Source organism: Pelecanus crispus, chromosome 20, assembly GCF_030463565.1.
Source record: "Pelecanus crispus isolate bPelCri1 chromosome 20, bPelCri1.pri, whole genome shotgun sequence".
NCBI classification, from domain to species: domain Eukaryota; kingdom Metazoa; phylum Chordata; class Aves; order Pelecaniformes; family Pelecanidae; genus Pelecanus; species Pelecanus crispus.
In genome coordinates this window covers 979,405-998,230 of record NC_134662.1, presented here as the reverse complement: position 1 = coordinate 998,230, position 18,826 = coordinate 979,405, and the positions used below count along the sequence as shown (strand labels likewise).

Here is an 18,826-nt window from a genome sequence, read left to right as displayed (position 1 = left end):
TCAAGCACCAACACCACTTAGTATTTAGGTCAATTCCTAATTTATTTCTAATGCCTGGTGCCTTCAAGATGCTTGGCTCACCCACAGGCCTCGTCACACATGGTCCCTCCACCCCACCCCACCAGACAGGCTTTCTGGCTGTGCCTTGGCAGAGGCTGTCATGCACACAGCTACCTACTCAGCATCACCATTGTCCTCAGCATCCTCAGAGGCAGTTGGGAAGACTAAATCACAGATCCCTCTCCCTGGAACCCTGGATCCTCTCTGCCAGCCCAAAGAGACATTAAGCCTTTAGTTAAGATATTTTACAAATATTTTCTTGAGACATAGTGGAGTGCAACAGCTCTGTCCCACAGCCCAACACTCGAGCTTGCACAGCCTAACACTGAAGGCAAGGACTGCGTGCAGGCCACTGGAGGTATGCACTCTGTGCAGAAGCAGAAGGTACAACATAAAGGAACTTGAGAGCACAAGACCTGCCAGCTTAGCACTGAAGGACCAGGCCAGCAAAGAAAGGACACAGGACCACATCGCTCTACCTGGGTTGCACATTGCTATGACTGCTGCTTCCAGACTAACTGTGGAAGCACTGCCAGGTTGAAGGACACCTGGGGAGAAAACTCACCATGATGCAACTCAGAGGGACTTCAGAAACAGTCTAAGCAACAGTGGGTGATTGGGAGCTGTTTCCTAGAAGGAAACATGATCCAAACTGATAGCGCTAACACTCGCACTCCCTTTGTTCCAAAGTACATGTAAATGGTCACTGCAAAAAATGTAATTGGAAGGAACATCCCTAAAGGATTTACTCTAAGATATATTTAATTTGATTAGCTAATATTAGAAGAATGGCAGATTTAAATCCTTTCCAAGCTGACAAAAGATTTCACGCTCCTGCTGAGGAATATGCCTACTAAACCCATGAGAAAGCTCAAGTCTGGTACTTGTTCCAAACCAAAGAAAAGCTACCAACTACAAAACAGTTCAGTATTTCTATTCAAACATTCGAGAAGATTTTCTGACGCACAGATAATGTAACAATCCAGTAATTCAACAAAAAGTGAATCACGTGTACACTCCTCCTGGTTCCCACCAGCTTCAGCGGAAACAACTGTAACCTTGATATTTCCCCAAGTGTTAACAGCTTTTACTATAACCAGGCAGAACTAAATACTGCAATATATTGAGGTTATTATCCAAACTGGAAGGCTTACTGTTGGGGGGGGAACAGCAACAGGACACTACACCCCAGTACTCATACATAACATTTTGTGTGTCGCTTTCAAAGTGAAAAGGAATGCAAACAATACTGCACTAGGTCCACATGGCCACAGTTTTCCATTACATCTATTTCAATTTACTAGCAATTTTTGCTAAAGGGAAGGTCCTGCTCCTTCCTTCAACTCTCATTTCTCTCCTGAGCTCTACTCCTTCTGCAGCCACTGGATGAGTTGTATCAGCCTCTTGGTTCAACACAAGCTCACCCACAGAACACCTTCCAGCAGATTACGGCACAGCTCCAACTTACCTCAACACTGTGTAACTGCTACCGCAGACCCAAAGGCAGGGGACAGGAACACATGGCAGGGGTAGAGAGACAGGTGAGGGAACAGGATTACCATTTTCCAAGGTAATTAGACACTTCACAGCTTACTAACCAAAGATATGAGAAAGATTTAAATATACTGAGGTGAAAAGCAATAATCTAGGCCATAGTTTTCTTTGCTTTGTCTTAACACTATTATCAGAAATTTTACAGTTTTCTCATGCAACTGCAACTGCCAGCACTCCTTTGCCACCTGTTCCTTTCAATATACAGCTTTGAAAATGCTTTTTCTCCCAGATTCGGTCCATTTTCTGTCTGAAGAGCTACCCACTTCATGCCACCATCATACATCTTCCCACTTTTAGCCTTCCAGTAGCTCTTCACCCTATGCCCATTAATAATGTTAATGCTGTATTATCCATCTTCGACCTCAAAATAATATAGACAAATGGCTGCTCACCATGGAATGAGCCAGGGCTACAGAACAAAACAAACAAAAAACATATCAACATCTCCTTACCTTTTGTGCTTTATCCTTCTGAAATACAAAGACAGGTGGAGCAATGGCAGGTTTTTCTGTAAAAAGAGAAATCATTGGGTTTTTTCCAACCACATTCATTATTGACTAACATGAAAACGTTATGTTCTATGATGCTTTTACCAACAATGAATCCCTAAACCAGTTAAATCTCAGTTACACAAATTGTTTCCACTGGTTCCTGGTAATGTAATTATAAGGACTTGATCTTCAAAAGGAAAAAGGAGTGCTTTAAGAGCAATACAACTGATATCTGAAACCTATTTGTCTTTTCCCTCCAGACCTCTCTATTTCAAACCAGTATTTTTACCATACTTAGGTACATCAGGAGGAAAAGGCTCTTTGCTGCAGCAGTTTACTTTTTGAACACACGTAAGTTTTGCAGGCAAAAGCTTTTCCTCCCTCACAGTAATGCACTAATGCAAAGGGAGTTTAGCAGTACACACCCACATACCCCTTTCTTAAAGGTCACCTAACTCTGACACTTTGATTATACTTGTATTTCATTATCATTGAAACCTTGCAGGTCGACAATTTAAACCAAATATTCCATGCATATTATTACAGAGGGACGAGTCTTTTCTGCATAATTTAAGAGCACATCTGCTTTCTACTTGACGTTCCAATTCAAATATTAGCGGGATGCTATTTTCTAAATAAGCACATCAACATTTAGTCTTCAAGAACAGAATGAATTTCTAGAATGAGTGTATATTTTCCATTGTCCTCAATGACCTCAAAACTACCTCAGTGTCCTTAATGACCAAAAGGGGGGGGGGGGGGGGGGGGGGGAGGGAGGAATAAAGCAGAAGTGAGCTTTCCTGAGAGTTTAACAAACTGATACACTTTGTCCATGAGTTATATTTGAAGAGAAACTGCACATACATTATGCAGTCACCAACACTTTGTAGGGCTAAAGATGAGTACAACATTTAAGTCTGTCTACAGAGTGAGACTGCTGTGAAACAATGTGATTCAGGGAGAGCTGTATTGTGGCTAATGCCTTTGCAATTATTCAGTCTTAAACAAGACCAGACATTTTAAAAAAAATTAAATTTTTTAAAAGCTTTTAGAACTTGAAAGTCTACCATAAAAACAGAAATATAAAGGCATCAAGAAGAATTACCTTGCACCTTAAAAAAAAACCCCAAAAAACAACAGTATCACAAAAGCCTCCACAAATCAGTTGCAGCATCAGTAAAGCACTTGGGTCAGCATATAAGGAAAAGGGGATGAGATTGTCCATTTCGGAACTGCTAGCTGCTAGATCAGTTTAGCTGAAAAAGTGAAACTTTACCTGACGAACACATAAGAAGTATGAAAATTATTCCAAGAACTCTGCATTTATTTGTGAGGGCGGAAAAGGCTCTTTCCACTCTTCTGTGGGTCTAACTCAGAGGTATAACCCAGCAAAAACATTGCAAGACTGATTTTTGCAAGAATGGCATAACTTGTTCTACAAAAGGTAAAATTAACGGTGAGATAAACAGTCTTATTACAGCATTTTGCCTGCTCTTTTTTTATTTTCTAAGTTCTTCTATCCATCAAATACTGCTGAATCTTAAGAATGCTTATTAATGAGAGCAATGCAGACAATCTATTTCAAAATGAAAAATAATCTACTAATGAAGGTCAAAGACTTAACTGCTGTACCTGTCCCAAAAAACAGAGTTCACTGAAACAAGCCAGGGATTTTGATTCCCTTGGCCTCAGTATAACCTGCCTGTGGGAGGCTCCACTCGTGTAAGGTCCAAGCTTTTACCCCTTTACTTCAAAGTGATGTTCACGTCTTTATACTATATTTGGTATACTTTAGTATTCATTAATGCTATAACTACAGCAACAAGTAGCATGTGTTCTACCAAACTACTTTCATCCAAGACTGCCAAACCAGTCAATAAAATGCTGTATTAATATTCTTCCCTTCTGGAGATCTGCCTGAAAGTGGGACTTGATCGTGTAACGCACAACATACAAGAGACTCCTGTACCAAATTCCACAGATACCAAAGAGGACCAAACAGAAAAGAACTACTTGTCTCTTTAGTGCTCAATAAAGTATTGAAGTACTGAGAGAGAAGAAAGCAAACAATAAAAAAGCAGATCCAGCAACAATGCAAAGTGCAGAGGAAACATGGGATGGCTGGCAAAAGACGAGAATGGGGAGCCAAAGATGTTGTTGCAAAGGAACAGGACAAAATAGGAGATGGAGTCTGGCAATGGAAGACTGAGTACTCAGGAAGAAAAGAACAGGGATGCCAGGAACAGCAGAAAGCTCACAGGAAAAAAATTATTGGATGGAAGAATCAAAGAAGAAAATGGAGTGGAAAAAAAATTAAATATTCCAGATTGTGTCCAGCTACGGCAAATGAGACTGGGAAAAGAAGCTAGTAAAACAAACTATGACCAGTCCTGTTAGTCAGGGTGGAAAAGATAACACTCTTGTGCAACATATGGCTGTCTATCCACTGAAGGAACACAGTCCTCTCACACTCAAGATCTAGGAATCTCACTATTACTCTTGCTGGCTGCGAGACCAACTGACATGATGGCACCTGGGAGGAACGACGATGAGACAGGAGGCACTCAGGGCTACCAACTTCACCAGTGCTTAGTCAGGCGTGTTCTTTACAGGGGAACACTTGTTCACCATGTCCTTTCTAAAGTCTGCAACAAGACCACAATGCTGGAAATGTTTCCCTCATTCTAGCCCATGGCAAGAAGGGATCACTAGATGGTCTAATCTGGCCACCTTCATTAAACACTGCATATTTTTCTGAGCCTTACTGTTTTGGGGAAACATTTTCAAAGGCATCAATTACTGAAGACATTAAAAGCAAAGTATCAATACCCTCAACCATCATTACCTCACTTGGTAAAAAACTCCAGTACCAAACTTCCCATTCAAACGTCTGGCTTCAGCTGTGTTCTGATTCCAAGTTAGGTTTTTTAAATGCATTTATGTACTAGATAAAGAGCTCTCTAGTATTTAATGGTTTTCCTACGAAAGCACTTACACAATCCATGTTTTCCTATCAACTGAAGAACCACCACAACAGGTTTTATTTTTGTAGAACAGAAATGCATATGTTAAGTAGTGGTTGGGTTTTTTTTCCCCACATGGTGAGCATGGAAGCTTACTAAGTGCTACTCCAAGACAAGAATTACACTGTTGTTTGTACTAGCCAACAGAGGTGGATGGCCATTGTTCTCACTTAGCAAGCATGCTCCCATTCCACCAAGGTGTCTGAAGGATGACCTACAGTAAAATAGATCTGTCAGGTCCACAGAACTGTCATCAAGTTAAATGGAAAATAAAGCAGGATAAGGGAAGGAAAAAAAAACCCCAACCTTCAAACTTCAGGTACAACACCTGTAAAAACATGAGATCTTCTCCTTCACCTGAGAGATGAATAGACACAGCACATAGTTCTTAGAAATTGTGGAACAGACTTGTTTTTTCTCCAGACAAGCATATAGAAACAAGGCAAAACCAGGAGCTGGAGATGCAGAAACAATGTCAATTTTCTAACCAAGTCAGTCTCAGTAAAGGTTTTCTGAGAAAGCCCAAGCACATGAGAAGGAAAGCAGGCCTTTAGTAATTACTGTCATAGAGACAGTAAGTTCCCAATCTGAAGATCTGGAACTCATACAAACCACTTAGTTTCTTCTGAATGGCGATACGCTGTCAAACCAGTCTAAAAAATGACTGAATCCACAGAACTCCTTCAGTTTATTCATAAGTTTCAGACATTTCAACCTGCATGAATCATTACAAAAACCTCAAGAGCTGCCTTTCACAGGCTAAATTCCTTTAACATATTTCACTGTCGAGTCATTAACTATCAATATATGCCCTATGCACTGTCAGAAACATGTATGTACCATTAAACCTACCCAGCTTGCTTCGCAAGCCTTGGAAAACAAAACACAGAAACTGAAAATACTAAATGGCTCAGGCAGAGGTACTGTCTTCAAGTCATCTATACCATTTAAAGTGAGATCTTTAACTCAGATATACTACCATTTGTAGCTGTGCCAAACTCTGCGATGTCAACTGTGTTTCCTGCAACTAGACGAAACATAGCATTGTTTTACCTCTCCACCAGTTCACACCAATGCAACCATAGCAGTTGGTGGCCTCTCTAGCAGCCACAATAGTTATTTTTGCAATACAAAGTTTTAAACCTTCACTGCAAGATGAAAAATCCAATGGGTATTTTGAGTGTACAGATACAAACACCACACCCCTTTTGAATCCATATTTGAAGGCCACATAAGTGAAAAGACGAAGTAAAACTGCACAAAACGGAGAGGAAAAAAAACCCAACTGGTATACTGCAGAGGCGCATTTCTCTGTATAGCAGGCTCAGAGTAAATCCCATGGCAAAGCAGTGACAAAGGCCAAGATAGCATTCTTCTCCTTTGCCACCAAGACCATTGTGTCTCTACCATAAGAGCACAGGATAATTCAGGTTGGAAGAGACCACTGGAGGTCTCCAGTCCAACCTCCTGCTCCAAGTAAAGTCAGCTGCGAAGTCAGTCCAGGTTAATCAGGTTATCCAGTCTGGTCATCTTAGCTTCCAAGGATGGACGCTGAGCAGGCTCCCAGGGTAATCTCTTCTACTGCTTGACTGTCCTTATGGTGGAAGACACCCAATAAAAAAACCAAAACCCCCAACCTTTTCCCTATATCCAGTCTGAGCATCACATTCCACCTCTCATCTTTTGTCCTTCCAACATACACCACTGTGATGAGCCTGGCTCTGTCTTATTAACAACCTCCTCATATGCCCTGGAAAACTCCAGATGTGCCTCTCTGAAGGCTTCTCTTCTCTAGGCTGAAGAAGTCCAGTTCCTGCAGCCTCTCCTCACAGGTCATGCAACCCAGATCACCAACCACCTTGGTGACTCAAATGAATCTTTAGATTTTAGAAGGAACCCAGGCCCTATGTCATGAAAATAACTCTCAAGGCCTCACTGGACCCGCTGTAGACAGGTTATTACAAGGTGAATTCATTTTTAAGAACTAAACTGTTTCAAATATTTTCTGTTTAAATTTACTCCAAATGACATTTAAAAATACCATAGTGCCTGACTACAAGGAAACCTATATGAGAGGAAGAAAAACAATGAGAAACTTCCAGGCAAGCAAGTCCTTGCTTGGATCTGAAGAAGCAATCTTCAAGACTAAAAGCATACAAGTTGAGAACAACTCCTCTGACTTTAACTCATTATAATACATCACCTGAGAGAAAAAGTAGATCATACTTGTGAACAATGAAAGAATCTTAAGAAGGAGAACAGCAATTAGGTTGTTAACTCACCAAAAGTATTCATAGTGGTAATTTATTGCCTGTGAAAGGCTTATCTGAGGGTCAAGAAAAATTTAAGTTCAAAGTTAAGTTTAATTATGCTTATTTGAGCAGCTCAGGTCACAAAAATGTTTTTTTTTTTCACCTTAATACTATTTAAGTTATAAAAAGCAGAATAATCATGATAAAAAAATTAAGAGAGATATGGGCAATTTGCAGCATTATGAAATTCTAAAGGTGTTGGTAACAAAGACTCTCTTCTCTTCCAATAGCTACGAACAGACTGAAAGCAATGAGCAAGCTACCACACCAACAGCTGCTCTCCAAAAAAGACCCTACAAGCGAAGTCCAATCATACTTCATGTCACAAAGTAGAAGAAACATGACTTGATCATTTATAGCCAGACTTCACAAGTGATTTCATGGTGAATATAACTGACATCAGAAAAAAAGTTACTTCTGCCTCATTTTCAAAACTTTGGTAAGTTGCTTTTTATGAAGTAAAATGAAGTAAACATCTGATGTTCTCGTTCACCTTCAAACTCTTTATTGTCTCCTGTAGCATGAGTAAGCAGGCTACTTCCAGACAGTACCTCCAGAGCTGGCACAGGAAGGCAGAATGCCTTTTACATATTTAAGATTAAATAAAAATTCCATACACCATATTTAAAGCACAAACCTTTTGTGTTTGCAGAGCACATGTTATTTCATTTCCCAAGCCCTTGTGGCATTAATAAGTTACCCTCTGCATTAGGTAATTTTACTATTTCAGCTCAGGTACTTCACATAAAGCAAATGTTACAAGTCAGAAATGGACAAAAGTAGCTTATTTTCACATGACAGGAAGAAGAAAACCATGAGGCAGCCTAACTACTTTGCAGTGTAGATAAAACATTTATAAAGAGCTCCAAAAAGTGTTAGCAAAAATTATGAAAGTATTTACACAGTTCTATCTTGTAAATTAAATAGTACTTTATGGCATTTGGGTGTGAATTATTAGGACATCTCAAAAAAACCCCAAACCAAATCACTCAGTCTATCTTTGCATCCACTAGTTTATCTGAAGTAAATCACCATGGGAAATAAAAGATGTTGTTCACAGGGTCTACAAACATCAGGGACAACGGTGCATGCCACCTTTTCCCCTCAAAGTAACAACAGACCTTCTTCTCTCTGACAGCTACCATAAGGCAAGTAGAATTATACAGTCGGGGGGAAAAAAAAAAAAAAACAAACAAAAACCAGAAACTAGAAGCAGCACAAAGGCAATGTCAGCATCATACAAGTCTGGCACAAAGGAATGATACTTTTACTCTGCAAGGAACTGCTTTGATTCTCTCATCTTCTGTACATTTAAGACAGTTACACACAGTAAACTTGTTATGATCATGAACTGTATGCTTAGCAATTTCATTAAGCAAAATAAATTGTGTTTGGCATCTAACGAGAGAGTCTGCCAACACAGGTGGTGCAGGCACCTCCTGAAAGGGAATGTGAAGAAAGCCATTGAGTTTTAGCCCTGAGAAAAACTTGTACCTTTCAATGACTAAAAGTCAATAAAGTAATTCATTCTCAACACAAGGAGATCCTATCATCTAAAGCGCAGCTTCGGCAGCAAGTTATATACAAACAAATTACTAGTTGTGTATTAACAGCAAGTTAATGAGAAAAGCATTCAGGTTTACGTGAGTATATGCCTGATAGGAAGTTGTCTAGTTCTTCATGATACTTCACTGCCACATGTGTGAAATGTCAGTTTTAAGACGTGATCCAGCCAGAATAGCAAAGCCTTCAGAGAAAATTTCTAATACTATTCATATCATCATACAATAGTAACAATAACAATTGTGCCTACCATTCCAAAATCCTGGTTTTCAATGATCAAACTTCTCACAATGCCAGTCCCCAAAGCCTTTATCACAATGTCACTAAATCTTTGTGACAAAGTCACTCTAAGTTCACACAGTCAGGGAGAAATTACTGTCTCCTCCTCTTCATTAGCTCCACACTTACCAGTTCATCTCCTCTCACGGAGAGAGGCAATGCCAAGACCAGGACCTGTTCCTAGGAAACTTGACAGTACAACCTTCTTTGGAAAGTGGCACTTGGACCACCTCATCCTTCACCCCCCTTCTCTGCAGCAGAGGACCCCCCTTAATCCAACAACCTTCTTCTGCCAAGATACAGCTTGCCTTCAAACCACTACAAAGAGGCAGGTGTACAGTTTCACCAACTCACCAGAGAAAAAGGAAAGACAATTGAATGGAAAAAATTCAAGGAATGATTAGAATGAAGAAAACGAAGTAGTTATGAGAATATTAGAGCGAATGCTTGTAGCTTTGAAGAAATGCATCACAGAAAGATCACCCATTAAAATAGTTTGAAGGCTTAAAGGACATTGGTAGAATGGTTACTTGGAGGCAGTATTGACATCTCAGTGGTGATTTAAGACAGACAATAGACTAAGAGAGACATCAAAATCTAGAAGGTAAAGACAACTAATACACTGTTTGAAAAGGAAAAACTAATGCATGAGTTGAAACAAAGGGGTGCCATCGTAAAAGCAACAGGACAGAGGCAGAGCAAAACAGCACTTATCAAGACCAGAAGGTTTTTTTGCAGTAATCAAACGGGTAAGAGTCTAAGCAAGTTTCACCTGCATGAACAGACAAGCAAAGCTATTGTTCAAACACGCTAAGCAAAAACAATCTGGAAGAATGACTGAAACCTCTTTCTAGGTACTTGTGTCTACTGTGTAATTGAGACAACACTGTTTGTACAGATCGATCAAGATTAAGGAATATGAAGAGCTTTGTTTTAACCACGCTTGGTTTGTGAACATGAACATTTAGCTATCAAATAATTCAAACAAGAGGATTGATATGAAGCAGAATATCAAAGAATTATCAGTACCAAACCAGTAACTTCATATATTCAAATGAAAGTACCGGGGCACAAGGAAATAAAACATTCACCTACAGTACTGGAAAAATAAAACAGATCGATGTGTTTAAGAATGAGAAGAAAACAATCAAAGCCACATGAGAACATCATTGCCATGTCAAAGACAGCAAACAAGGCAAGTAGAAAGACTATGGAATCCACTGACTTTCAGCAGAAGGATGCAATTCCAGAAAGTATGTGTATTTGCACTGGTATACAGACAGAAACCTCAAAAATGGAACCAGAGGAAAGAAAACTAACAGCAGACGATGCAGCCAATGGTACTAGAATGAGCAGAACAGACAGCAGTTCAGAAGCCAGCTGATCTTGCTTAATCTTACGAAAGATTATATCATATTCTTATTGCAAGAAGAAACAGAACAGCAAAGGATGAAGATGGCAAATCTGGAAGGAGATGCAAGCACAAACTAAAGAGATTAGCAGGTGAGGGAAGTCACTGGAGTCAGGAATGGGTCTGAAAAGAAAAAAAAAACAAAAAGAGAAAAAAAGGAAGATCAGATGAAAAAGTAAGGATGACACCAAACTTTTTTTTTTCTCTCCCCTACAGACAGTCTGCACAATTCTGCAGAAATACAGAGGTAGGGGCAGAAACACACGACAAGTCAGCATCAAGAGATGCAATAAACATTGATAAACTGGAATTCACTGCTGGGCTTAATGTTTCCCACTAGAATGGGGAGGTAAAGTGAGGGGCTTGCATGATTTAAGATAGCCATTCCCAAACTTCTGGTTCTAAAAGAAAACAATAAACCAACAGAATTTATTATAAGGTCATTATGATGACAGTATTTACATATTGTCATTAGGTTTCTCACAAGTAGTCATTACACATTTGATTACTTACTACCATTCTTGAGACCACCTATCATGCCTCTTTGGGCACTGACAGCTCATCCTGAGTTTGGGAGTGAACAGCCCAAGACATGCTGCATCACAGTATTTGTCAAATAACTTAAGTGTAATTATGTGGTTAGCTGCCTGTAGACTTCATCTTCAAAAGCTACACCTACAATAGATACTTGCTTCCTCTTGTTTAATATCTGAACTGTAATTGCCACTGGTACAGAGTTCAAATGTAAGAAACAATCTTGAAAGAAGAGGCCTCACACACTTTAATTTGCCTCCTCCCTGGCATTTCCCCCCTTTTTCATTAGCTGAGAAGCAACAGAGACAGCTGGGGCAGACTTGGTTTTGCAGAGACTTTGAGGGCAGTCATTGTCAGAGGCAAACTGTTGATGCCCACTGTCACTTAAACAACATTCTATGCACCTTGGAGCACAACACCCAAATCCTACAGTAGTGCAGCCCATGCTTTCCTAACCCTCTTCAAATGACAAATGAAACTACTACTTCTTCACTTCAACTTAAAAAATAACGTAGATATATTATACCTCACCCAGTTTTACATAATCGCCTCTATTATTCCCCTAGCTAGCGGAAGGATTAACACGAGTGGGAATTAACGAAAGATTTACAACAGTCCTGAGGTTGTGGACAATGACCCCAAAAAGCGACTGGACGAGGAGGGGCACAAAGCGGCTCAGAGCTGCCCCGGGAGCGGGGCACAGCGCTCGCTTTCTGCGCGCAGGCAGCGCGGCGGCACTGAGCCGCCGGCGGCCGCCGCCCCCGGGAGCTGCCGCGCCGCCAGCCCGAGGCCGCCGCCCGGCGGGAGGCACCTGCCAGCTCGGCCCCGGGCCGCCGCCGGCCCCGACCCCCGCGGCAGCGGACGCCCGCCCCGCAGTTGGCCCCGCAGGGCAGAGTGGGGCCGGCGGGGAGCGCGGCGGCCCAGCCCGGCGTTCCCTTTGTCCGGCCGCTCGCCCCAGAGGGGCCGGGGCACGGAGAGGCGGCGCTTCCGAGGGCGGGCCCGCGGCCGGGCGCGCCTCTGAGCGCGGATCGCGGGGCCAGGCTCGGGCCGGGACCGCGGCGGCGCAGGGCCGGGCCGGCGGCGGGACCGCGGCCGGCACCACTGCGCACCGCCAGCGCCCGCCTACCTTCGTTCGCTAGGTCCGCCATTTTACTTCCTCAATCACGCCCACAATGCATCGCGCAGCCGGACGGCTTCCACTGACGGCGGGCCCCGCCGCGCTGCGCATGCACCAATTTACGGCCGCTCCGTGGCGGCCTCGCGCATGCGCGCTGGCTCCTTCGGGCGGTGCCGGGGCGCTTTCGGCTGCCCCGGGGAGGGCGGGGCCGGGCGGGCCGGGAGGGGCCCAGTAGGGCCCGGCGGCGGCTGAGGCGCGGCGGCGCGGGCCGGGCCGGGCCGGGCCGGGGCGGGGCGGGGCGGGGCGGGGCGGGCGGCCCTCGGGCGCCGCCTCCGGCTCGGCAGGGCGGCCCGGCTGGGCCCGAGGTCCCCGCGGTGCCGGCTGGCCCGGGCTCGGGCGGGCAGCCCGGCTGCGGTCCCGCTGTGGCGACAGGTTGTGGGGAGCCCCGTGCGCCCGATCGCTCGCTGCGGCCCTGCTCCCCGTGCAGGCCCCCAGCGCCCGCGGTCGTCAGACTGGGGCCTTTGGGACCGGCTGCCCGTGGATCTTTCAATTCCCTGCTTGGCCCTGCCGTCCGGTCTGCCTCCGCAGCCCCCCGTGGCTGCAGGGCCCAGCCGTGTAGTCTGTGAGTTAAACGGGTCCTTGATTCCCGTTTACTGCTCTCATTAGTGCCTCAGTTACAGTCTTGCGGGATGTACTGGACTGTAATCCTCCATTCCGCCAACTACTCTATGGCTGTATAAGCCTTGACCTTATCTTTCTCAGACTTTTTTTTTTTCAGACTGAAGAATTCAAACCCTTTCAGTTTATGGAAGGCTGCTGCTCCATGCCAAAGATCAATATTTGCCATTCTCTTTCACTTCCAGCTCTACCATCTCCAGAACTGCACACGCTGCTCAAAATGCAGGTGCGCCAAGGCTTTATATGGCTACAAAATGATAAGATATAGTGTATACAGTATAGAGGCGGTATAGTGTATAACCACACTGGTGCTCTCGTCATTCTCTTGATGGTGCCCCACATATTTTTGGTTTCTTTGGTCAGTCCACCTAAGCTCCCCTGACTGTACTGACTAGGTCTCTACTCATAGTAAGGGAGCCAGTGGCAGCCAGCTCACAGGTAGACACCAAGATACATGACTTTAGTCTTAACTAATGATTGCTTCAAGGTGGTGGCACAATGTAAGAACAGCACGTATAGTGCCTGATCATTTGAATACATCCCCCATAAGGTATCACACTAGCATAGAGCAGAATCTGAGGGCCAGGCTCCTAATGCCTCTTGCAAGTACCATGTATCTAAACCATCTGGTTTAGCTGCTAGGAGAATTTTCCCTCAGGAATACAACAGCAGGACTGGCAAAAGTTGGTAAGAATAAATGAATGGCACTGATTTAGAAAACTGCAGGATCCCTATCTTTAAATCAAAGTCCATTGTCAGCATTTGGTAGAACTTTTCTGTAGATCAAACAATACTATTTGGAGTTGTATGATTACTAGTGCAAGCTGCATTATCTGTTGAATGAGCAACACAGTGGACACAAGAAATCCAGGTGTTTCTAAAGGGTGTTAGGGACAAATTCTTACCACACTTGCTGGACGGGTCATCTAGTTCAGCTGGACGCCCTCCTGGACCTGGTATGCAGGACCAAGGAAGGACTGGGGATGTGATAATCAGTGGCAGTGTTGGCTGTAGCAACCAAGAAATTGTGGCATTAAAGATCCTGAGGGAAGTGAGAAAGTCAAATGGCAGACTACAGACCCTTCAAGAGACTTGACTTTGGGTTATTCAGGAATAGCTGAGGTGAGATTGTGTGGGAGGCAGCTCTGAAAGACAAAGGAGCTCAAGAGAGCTGGCAGCTCGTTAAGGACATCTTCCTCCAAGCACAAGACCAGTCTGTCCCAGCAATCAGGGAAACCAGTAGATATGTCAGGAGACAAACTCGGCTAAACATAGAACTTGTGAATGAACAAAAGAATCATAGACACATAGAACCATTTAGGTTGGAAAAGACCTTTAAGATCATCAAGTCCAACCGTTAACCTAGCACTGCCAGGTCCACCACTAAACCATGTTTCTAAGCACCACATCCACACGTCTTTTAAATACCTCCAGGGTATATGTATACAGGACATGGAAGCAAAGACAGACTACTAAAGAGGAATATAGAAATACTTCTTCAGCATGCAGGGATGGTGTTAGGAAAGCCGAAGCTCAACTAGAGTTCAAACTGGCAAGGGACATCAAATGCTGTCTTTGTCTCACTCTCCACCAAGGAGGTCTCCCAGGCCTCTGTGCTTAGACACGGGGTTCAGACAGAGACAGGATCAAGTCAGGAATCTCTTGAGAATTCTCAGCCCACACAAGTCCGTGGGACCCAGTGCACTGTGTCAGAGGGGGCTGAAAACTGGCTGATGTCACTGAGCAGACAACTCTCCATCTTTATAAGGTCATGGAGATCAGAGACGACCACATCCGCATTCAGGGGGGCACTTTAAGCAACAGAAGACTCTCTTTCACCTCTCACTCAGCAAGCTAACGAGGCAGAGGAAAACTACCATTAAGAGTGTTGCTTTTCACCTGAGTTGGGTCCTGCCATCCTTCCCTGGCTTAAATAAACTTGCCACTATTCAACGTGCTACATGGTCCTGAGCAAGTCATCCCCAGGGGCTCTGAGGGCATGGCTCTGGCCGTGTTATCCACAGATACTGGGAGGACACATAGCAAGACTTCAGAAACATTTGGGTTAGGCCTGAGCAGGAACCTCTCCTTTCTGGAGCTAAGAATGGGAAAGAGATGCGGAAAATTATTGTTTGTCTAGAAAAAGTCCCAGATCCTCAAGGCTGCTGAACTCATTGACTTCCGTGAGGATTAAGCATCTAAACTCTGGAGAGGATCCAAGACTTAAAATAAAAGGGACATGGCAGAGAAAATCATTCAAGGAAATTAATAATAATTAATATTAATTAATTATTCTGTGTTTGGTGCAGAGTCTGAATACAAAGTATTTGAATGCAAAGCCTGATGTATAATGCCTGTAAGGAGGCTGAAAAGGGAGGTTGAGCTGTTAACTCTTCAGTGAGCACCATTGCATCTGCTCCCTGAAGAGGAAAAAACAGGAATGTCATCATAATGGGTGAAGCTGCAGCTGTACTCAGAGACTAAATACAACTTTTCAGAGATTAGATGCAACTTTTGACAACTAGCAACAGCCAAGAAAATATCCCACAAGCACCTAAGAGAATAGGAGGGTAAGTGGTCTGAGACCATATACCAACAGTGCAGGTACTGGAATCTGAGATTGGGCAGAGAGAAAGCAAGGAGAAAGTAGCTGGCAGACAGGCCTTTAGGTCAGGTCTTCGAATACCTGTTGTCACAGTGAGCCAACAGAGAACACCAACACTGCTAAATCAGAATTAGCCCCAGGCAATATTACTGAAACTCTGGTCATTAGGCTGCAGCATTTTTTCATTTGATCCCAGCTGACTTAAAGCTGATTTTATCGTCTCCTCTGATCATGGCCTTAGACTTTGAACAGCTTTGTAAGGTATTTTTGTTCCGTGCATGTCCACAGGCAGCTTACAGGGCTAGGCACTAGTGCTGGCAGCTGTGTGATGTCCAAATGGCAGCCTGAGTCTATGTGTGGGTCTAGAGCTTGTCTGTGCCTCTTCCCTGGAGAACTGGGTCATGTTTGGTGCAGACAATTTGCTGAGAATTTAGCTGAAAACAATAGCATGTCTCTAATCACACAAGAACCATAATTTTCAGGGATATACAACGTGGCTGACTTAGCTCCAGTTTTTATGGAATTAAGTTCCCATCCCAAAGCAGACATGTCCTACAAACTGAGCCAAACACTAATATTGAAAAGGTGTGAGAGTAATTACCCATTATGTGAGTATCTAAAAAACAATAATTACATTTTGAATTTAAGCCCTTATTCTGATACAGATACCCAGTACAGAAAATTTCACTTCAGAGCATTAAAGCCTGTTAAACCTATAAGAAACTGTGAATGTGCTTTTATCATGGAAATGTCGGGCAACTTTAATTATAGGAATTACTGTACTGTGCTTCTCTAATGAATACATGGTACTAGCATAGTGGGTGGTGTGACCTAGTTAAGGGAAGTGATTTAGCAAGAACATACCTCAGAAAGTTATACTCACTAGACCTTAAGAGCCAGCAGGTCACAGTGTGTTCTCTATTCATGTTCTAATTAGAGCCCATACTTCTCCAGCATCATTAACATGAAACAGGAAAATTAACAGTTTTATCCTAACAGAGTTACGAGGCCAGATTCTGATTTAATTTACGTTCAAGTAAGTCTATAATAATACCAGGATAAATCTGATTCTGACACTTTATTATTTCAATAAAAAGTAAACTCCACCTACACCAACTTTACAGTTCCTGTGACTTTTAGAAATTAATTACAAGAGTTATCTGTACCCTGTGAGCTTGTCAACTTGCTGATATAACTAGAATCTATTTTGGGTGCATGCCATTAAGATACTATAAATGCCATACTTTCTGATTAGTACTATTGTTAGGTCAGCATTTCTAAAGGGACATGGCCTAAAAGTCACTATGACTTTGACAAATTAAATATTTTTCCATGGCTGAGCTCTCTCTCAAAAAAAAAAAAAAAAAAAAAAACCACACCCACCCAAAAAAACCCCAACCCACCTTGTTTGAAGGCTTTCCACTTCTAAGACTTTGTAATACGGATGAGCTCAGACCCTGAAGGATTTACACAGTGTTGTGTTCCATAGCATGATAGTAATAGCATCATTTGGCATTTTGATCCATAGCTGTAAGCATTCATCAGCAGGGAAAGAAACAGACTCTGGAGCGAAGACAGCACCACAGGTAGTCATGATCTCATTTCCAACTCTATTGCTCTACTACTGCCCTGGACAAGAAGGTAGTCACTAGATGTTCACACCATGTTGATCAGTAGATATATCACTTTGTCTGCTGTTGGTGGTGGACCTGGCTCAAGCAGAAAGTTGTACCAGATGCCTCCAGAGGTCCCTTCTACCGGCACTTCTATATTTTCAGTGATACAGTGACCATTATTAATTGGGAAGCATATCCAGGACTCTGTAAGTCGGGTTCTGCTGGAACTGATCCAGTTGAAAACCTATTTTTTTAACTTGTCTCTGCACTGATGGGGTTATTTCTCAGAGGACTCGTTCCTTGTGGCACAAGAGAGCTGGCAGGGACAAGCAAGGTCCCTATCCTCAGGAAGGATAGGTCTTCCTTTTTCAACAGCAGCATGGGTTTATGCCAAAGTCAGTTGACCAATGTCACAGGCTTTCCCAGCTGCCAGACTGTTTCTGTGTGTCTTCTAGACCCACTTCAGAATAATGTTTTGTTAGAATCCTGATCCTTCTTGTGACTGCTGAGACCTCCTGTGGCATCATGACCCTCAGCCAAAAACTGCTGTGTTAATGACATTGTGTTATTGAATAGCTGCCAAGCCACAGATTTACAAACATTTGCTTGCTGGAAATTACAACAATAAAGAAAACACATTTATTGGCTGGATTTCAAGGCACATGCAACTGTGAAGGCAGTGGTTCATCACTAGAAACTAACAGTTGCACATAAGCTGTTATGAGGGTCTTTAACAACATGACAGTGATGTTGGTTACCACCATTAATATTTTCAGAGGTTCTAACTCAGCAGGTGATTTCTTATGAAACATTTATTTCCCACTTAGGGAAGACTGAGCTGTAGGTTTTTCCCCTGAGGAAGGAAAGCCATCAATCTTTCTCCAGCTGTAAGTAAAGAGGTCATCTCCTGATAGTTTTGAGGAAGTCCATGTGAGGAACGAACCACTTACACAGCCTACACCTTGTCTTTTCTCTGGCATCTGGTATAGTTTCAGAAGACTTTCAGGCTGTTATTAAATTCAGTTCCTTCTAATATCCTCATCTGCAAGGATTCCCAATGCTTTCAGTGGGAAAACCTACAAGGTAAAATACTTGCTACGGTGAAAGTATCAATAGGTCCTATCAGTGGATTGATTCACGAGTGAAGCTACTCACATGCTCAACACACTGCAGAACTGAGCCTGGCTTATAAAAATAAGGGACTATTATGGGGCTTATTCAGCATTTCAAGGAACTGTATGCAAGTTCAACTGCAGACCCTGTAACAGCATGGGGCAATGCACCACTGACATGAAGGGGAATGTTTCTGTGTAAATTGCTTTGCATGTAACAAACAGCCCAGCTGAATGAAACTCTAGAATTTAAATGACTTCCCGCTGGCACACAGCCCTGCTCATCCGGGCATCACTTATGGGTCAGCTCAGAAGAGCAGCCTGGTCTCCATGGGCCATCGCAGCAGTGTGATCACCAGCACCCACTAGATGGTGGTCAAGGATAACAAGAAGGAGGCTTCCTAGGCACCGGGAGCAGAGGGCCAGGTGGTGTTTGCCGGGAGGGGCTGAAGGGATGTGCCAAAACACAGG

General features: G+C 43.2%; 1 protein-coding gene across 3 annotated transcripts in view; it reads right to left on the bottom strand.

Annotated features, from left to right (window-relative positions):
* Positions 1 to 12,426, bottom strand: part of RANBP3 (RAN binding protein 3) — a 54,752-nt gene extending 42,326 nt beyond the window's left edge. For all 3 annotated transcript variants that reach the window (XM_075723895.1, XM_075723897.1, XM_075723896.1), the window contains exons 1-2: positions 12,354 to 12,426; positions 2,067 to 2,122 (exon numbers count right to left, since the gene is read on the bottom strand). In XM_075723895.1, the coding sequence (XP_075580010.1) occupies positions 2,067 to 2,122; positions 12,354 to 12,375 (78 nt within the window). In that variant the 5' untranslated portion in view covers positions 12,376 to 12,426. The remainder of the gene's footprint in view (positions 1 to 2,066; positions 2,123 to 12,353) is intronic.
* Positions 12,427 to 18,826: the final 6,400 nt, after the last annotated feature.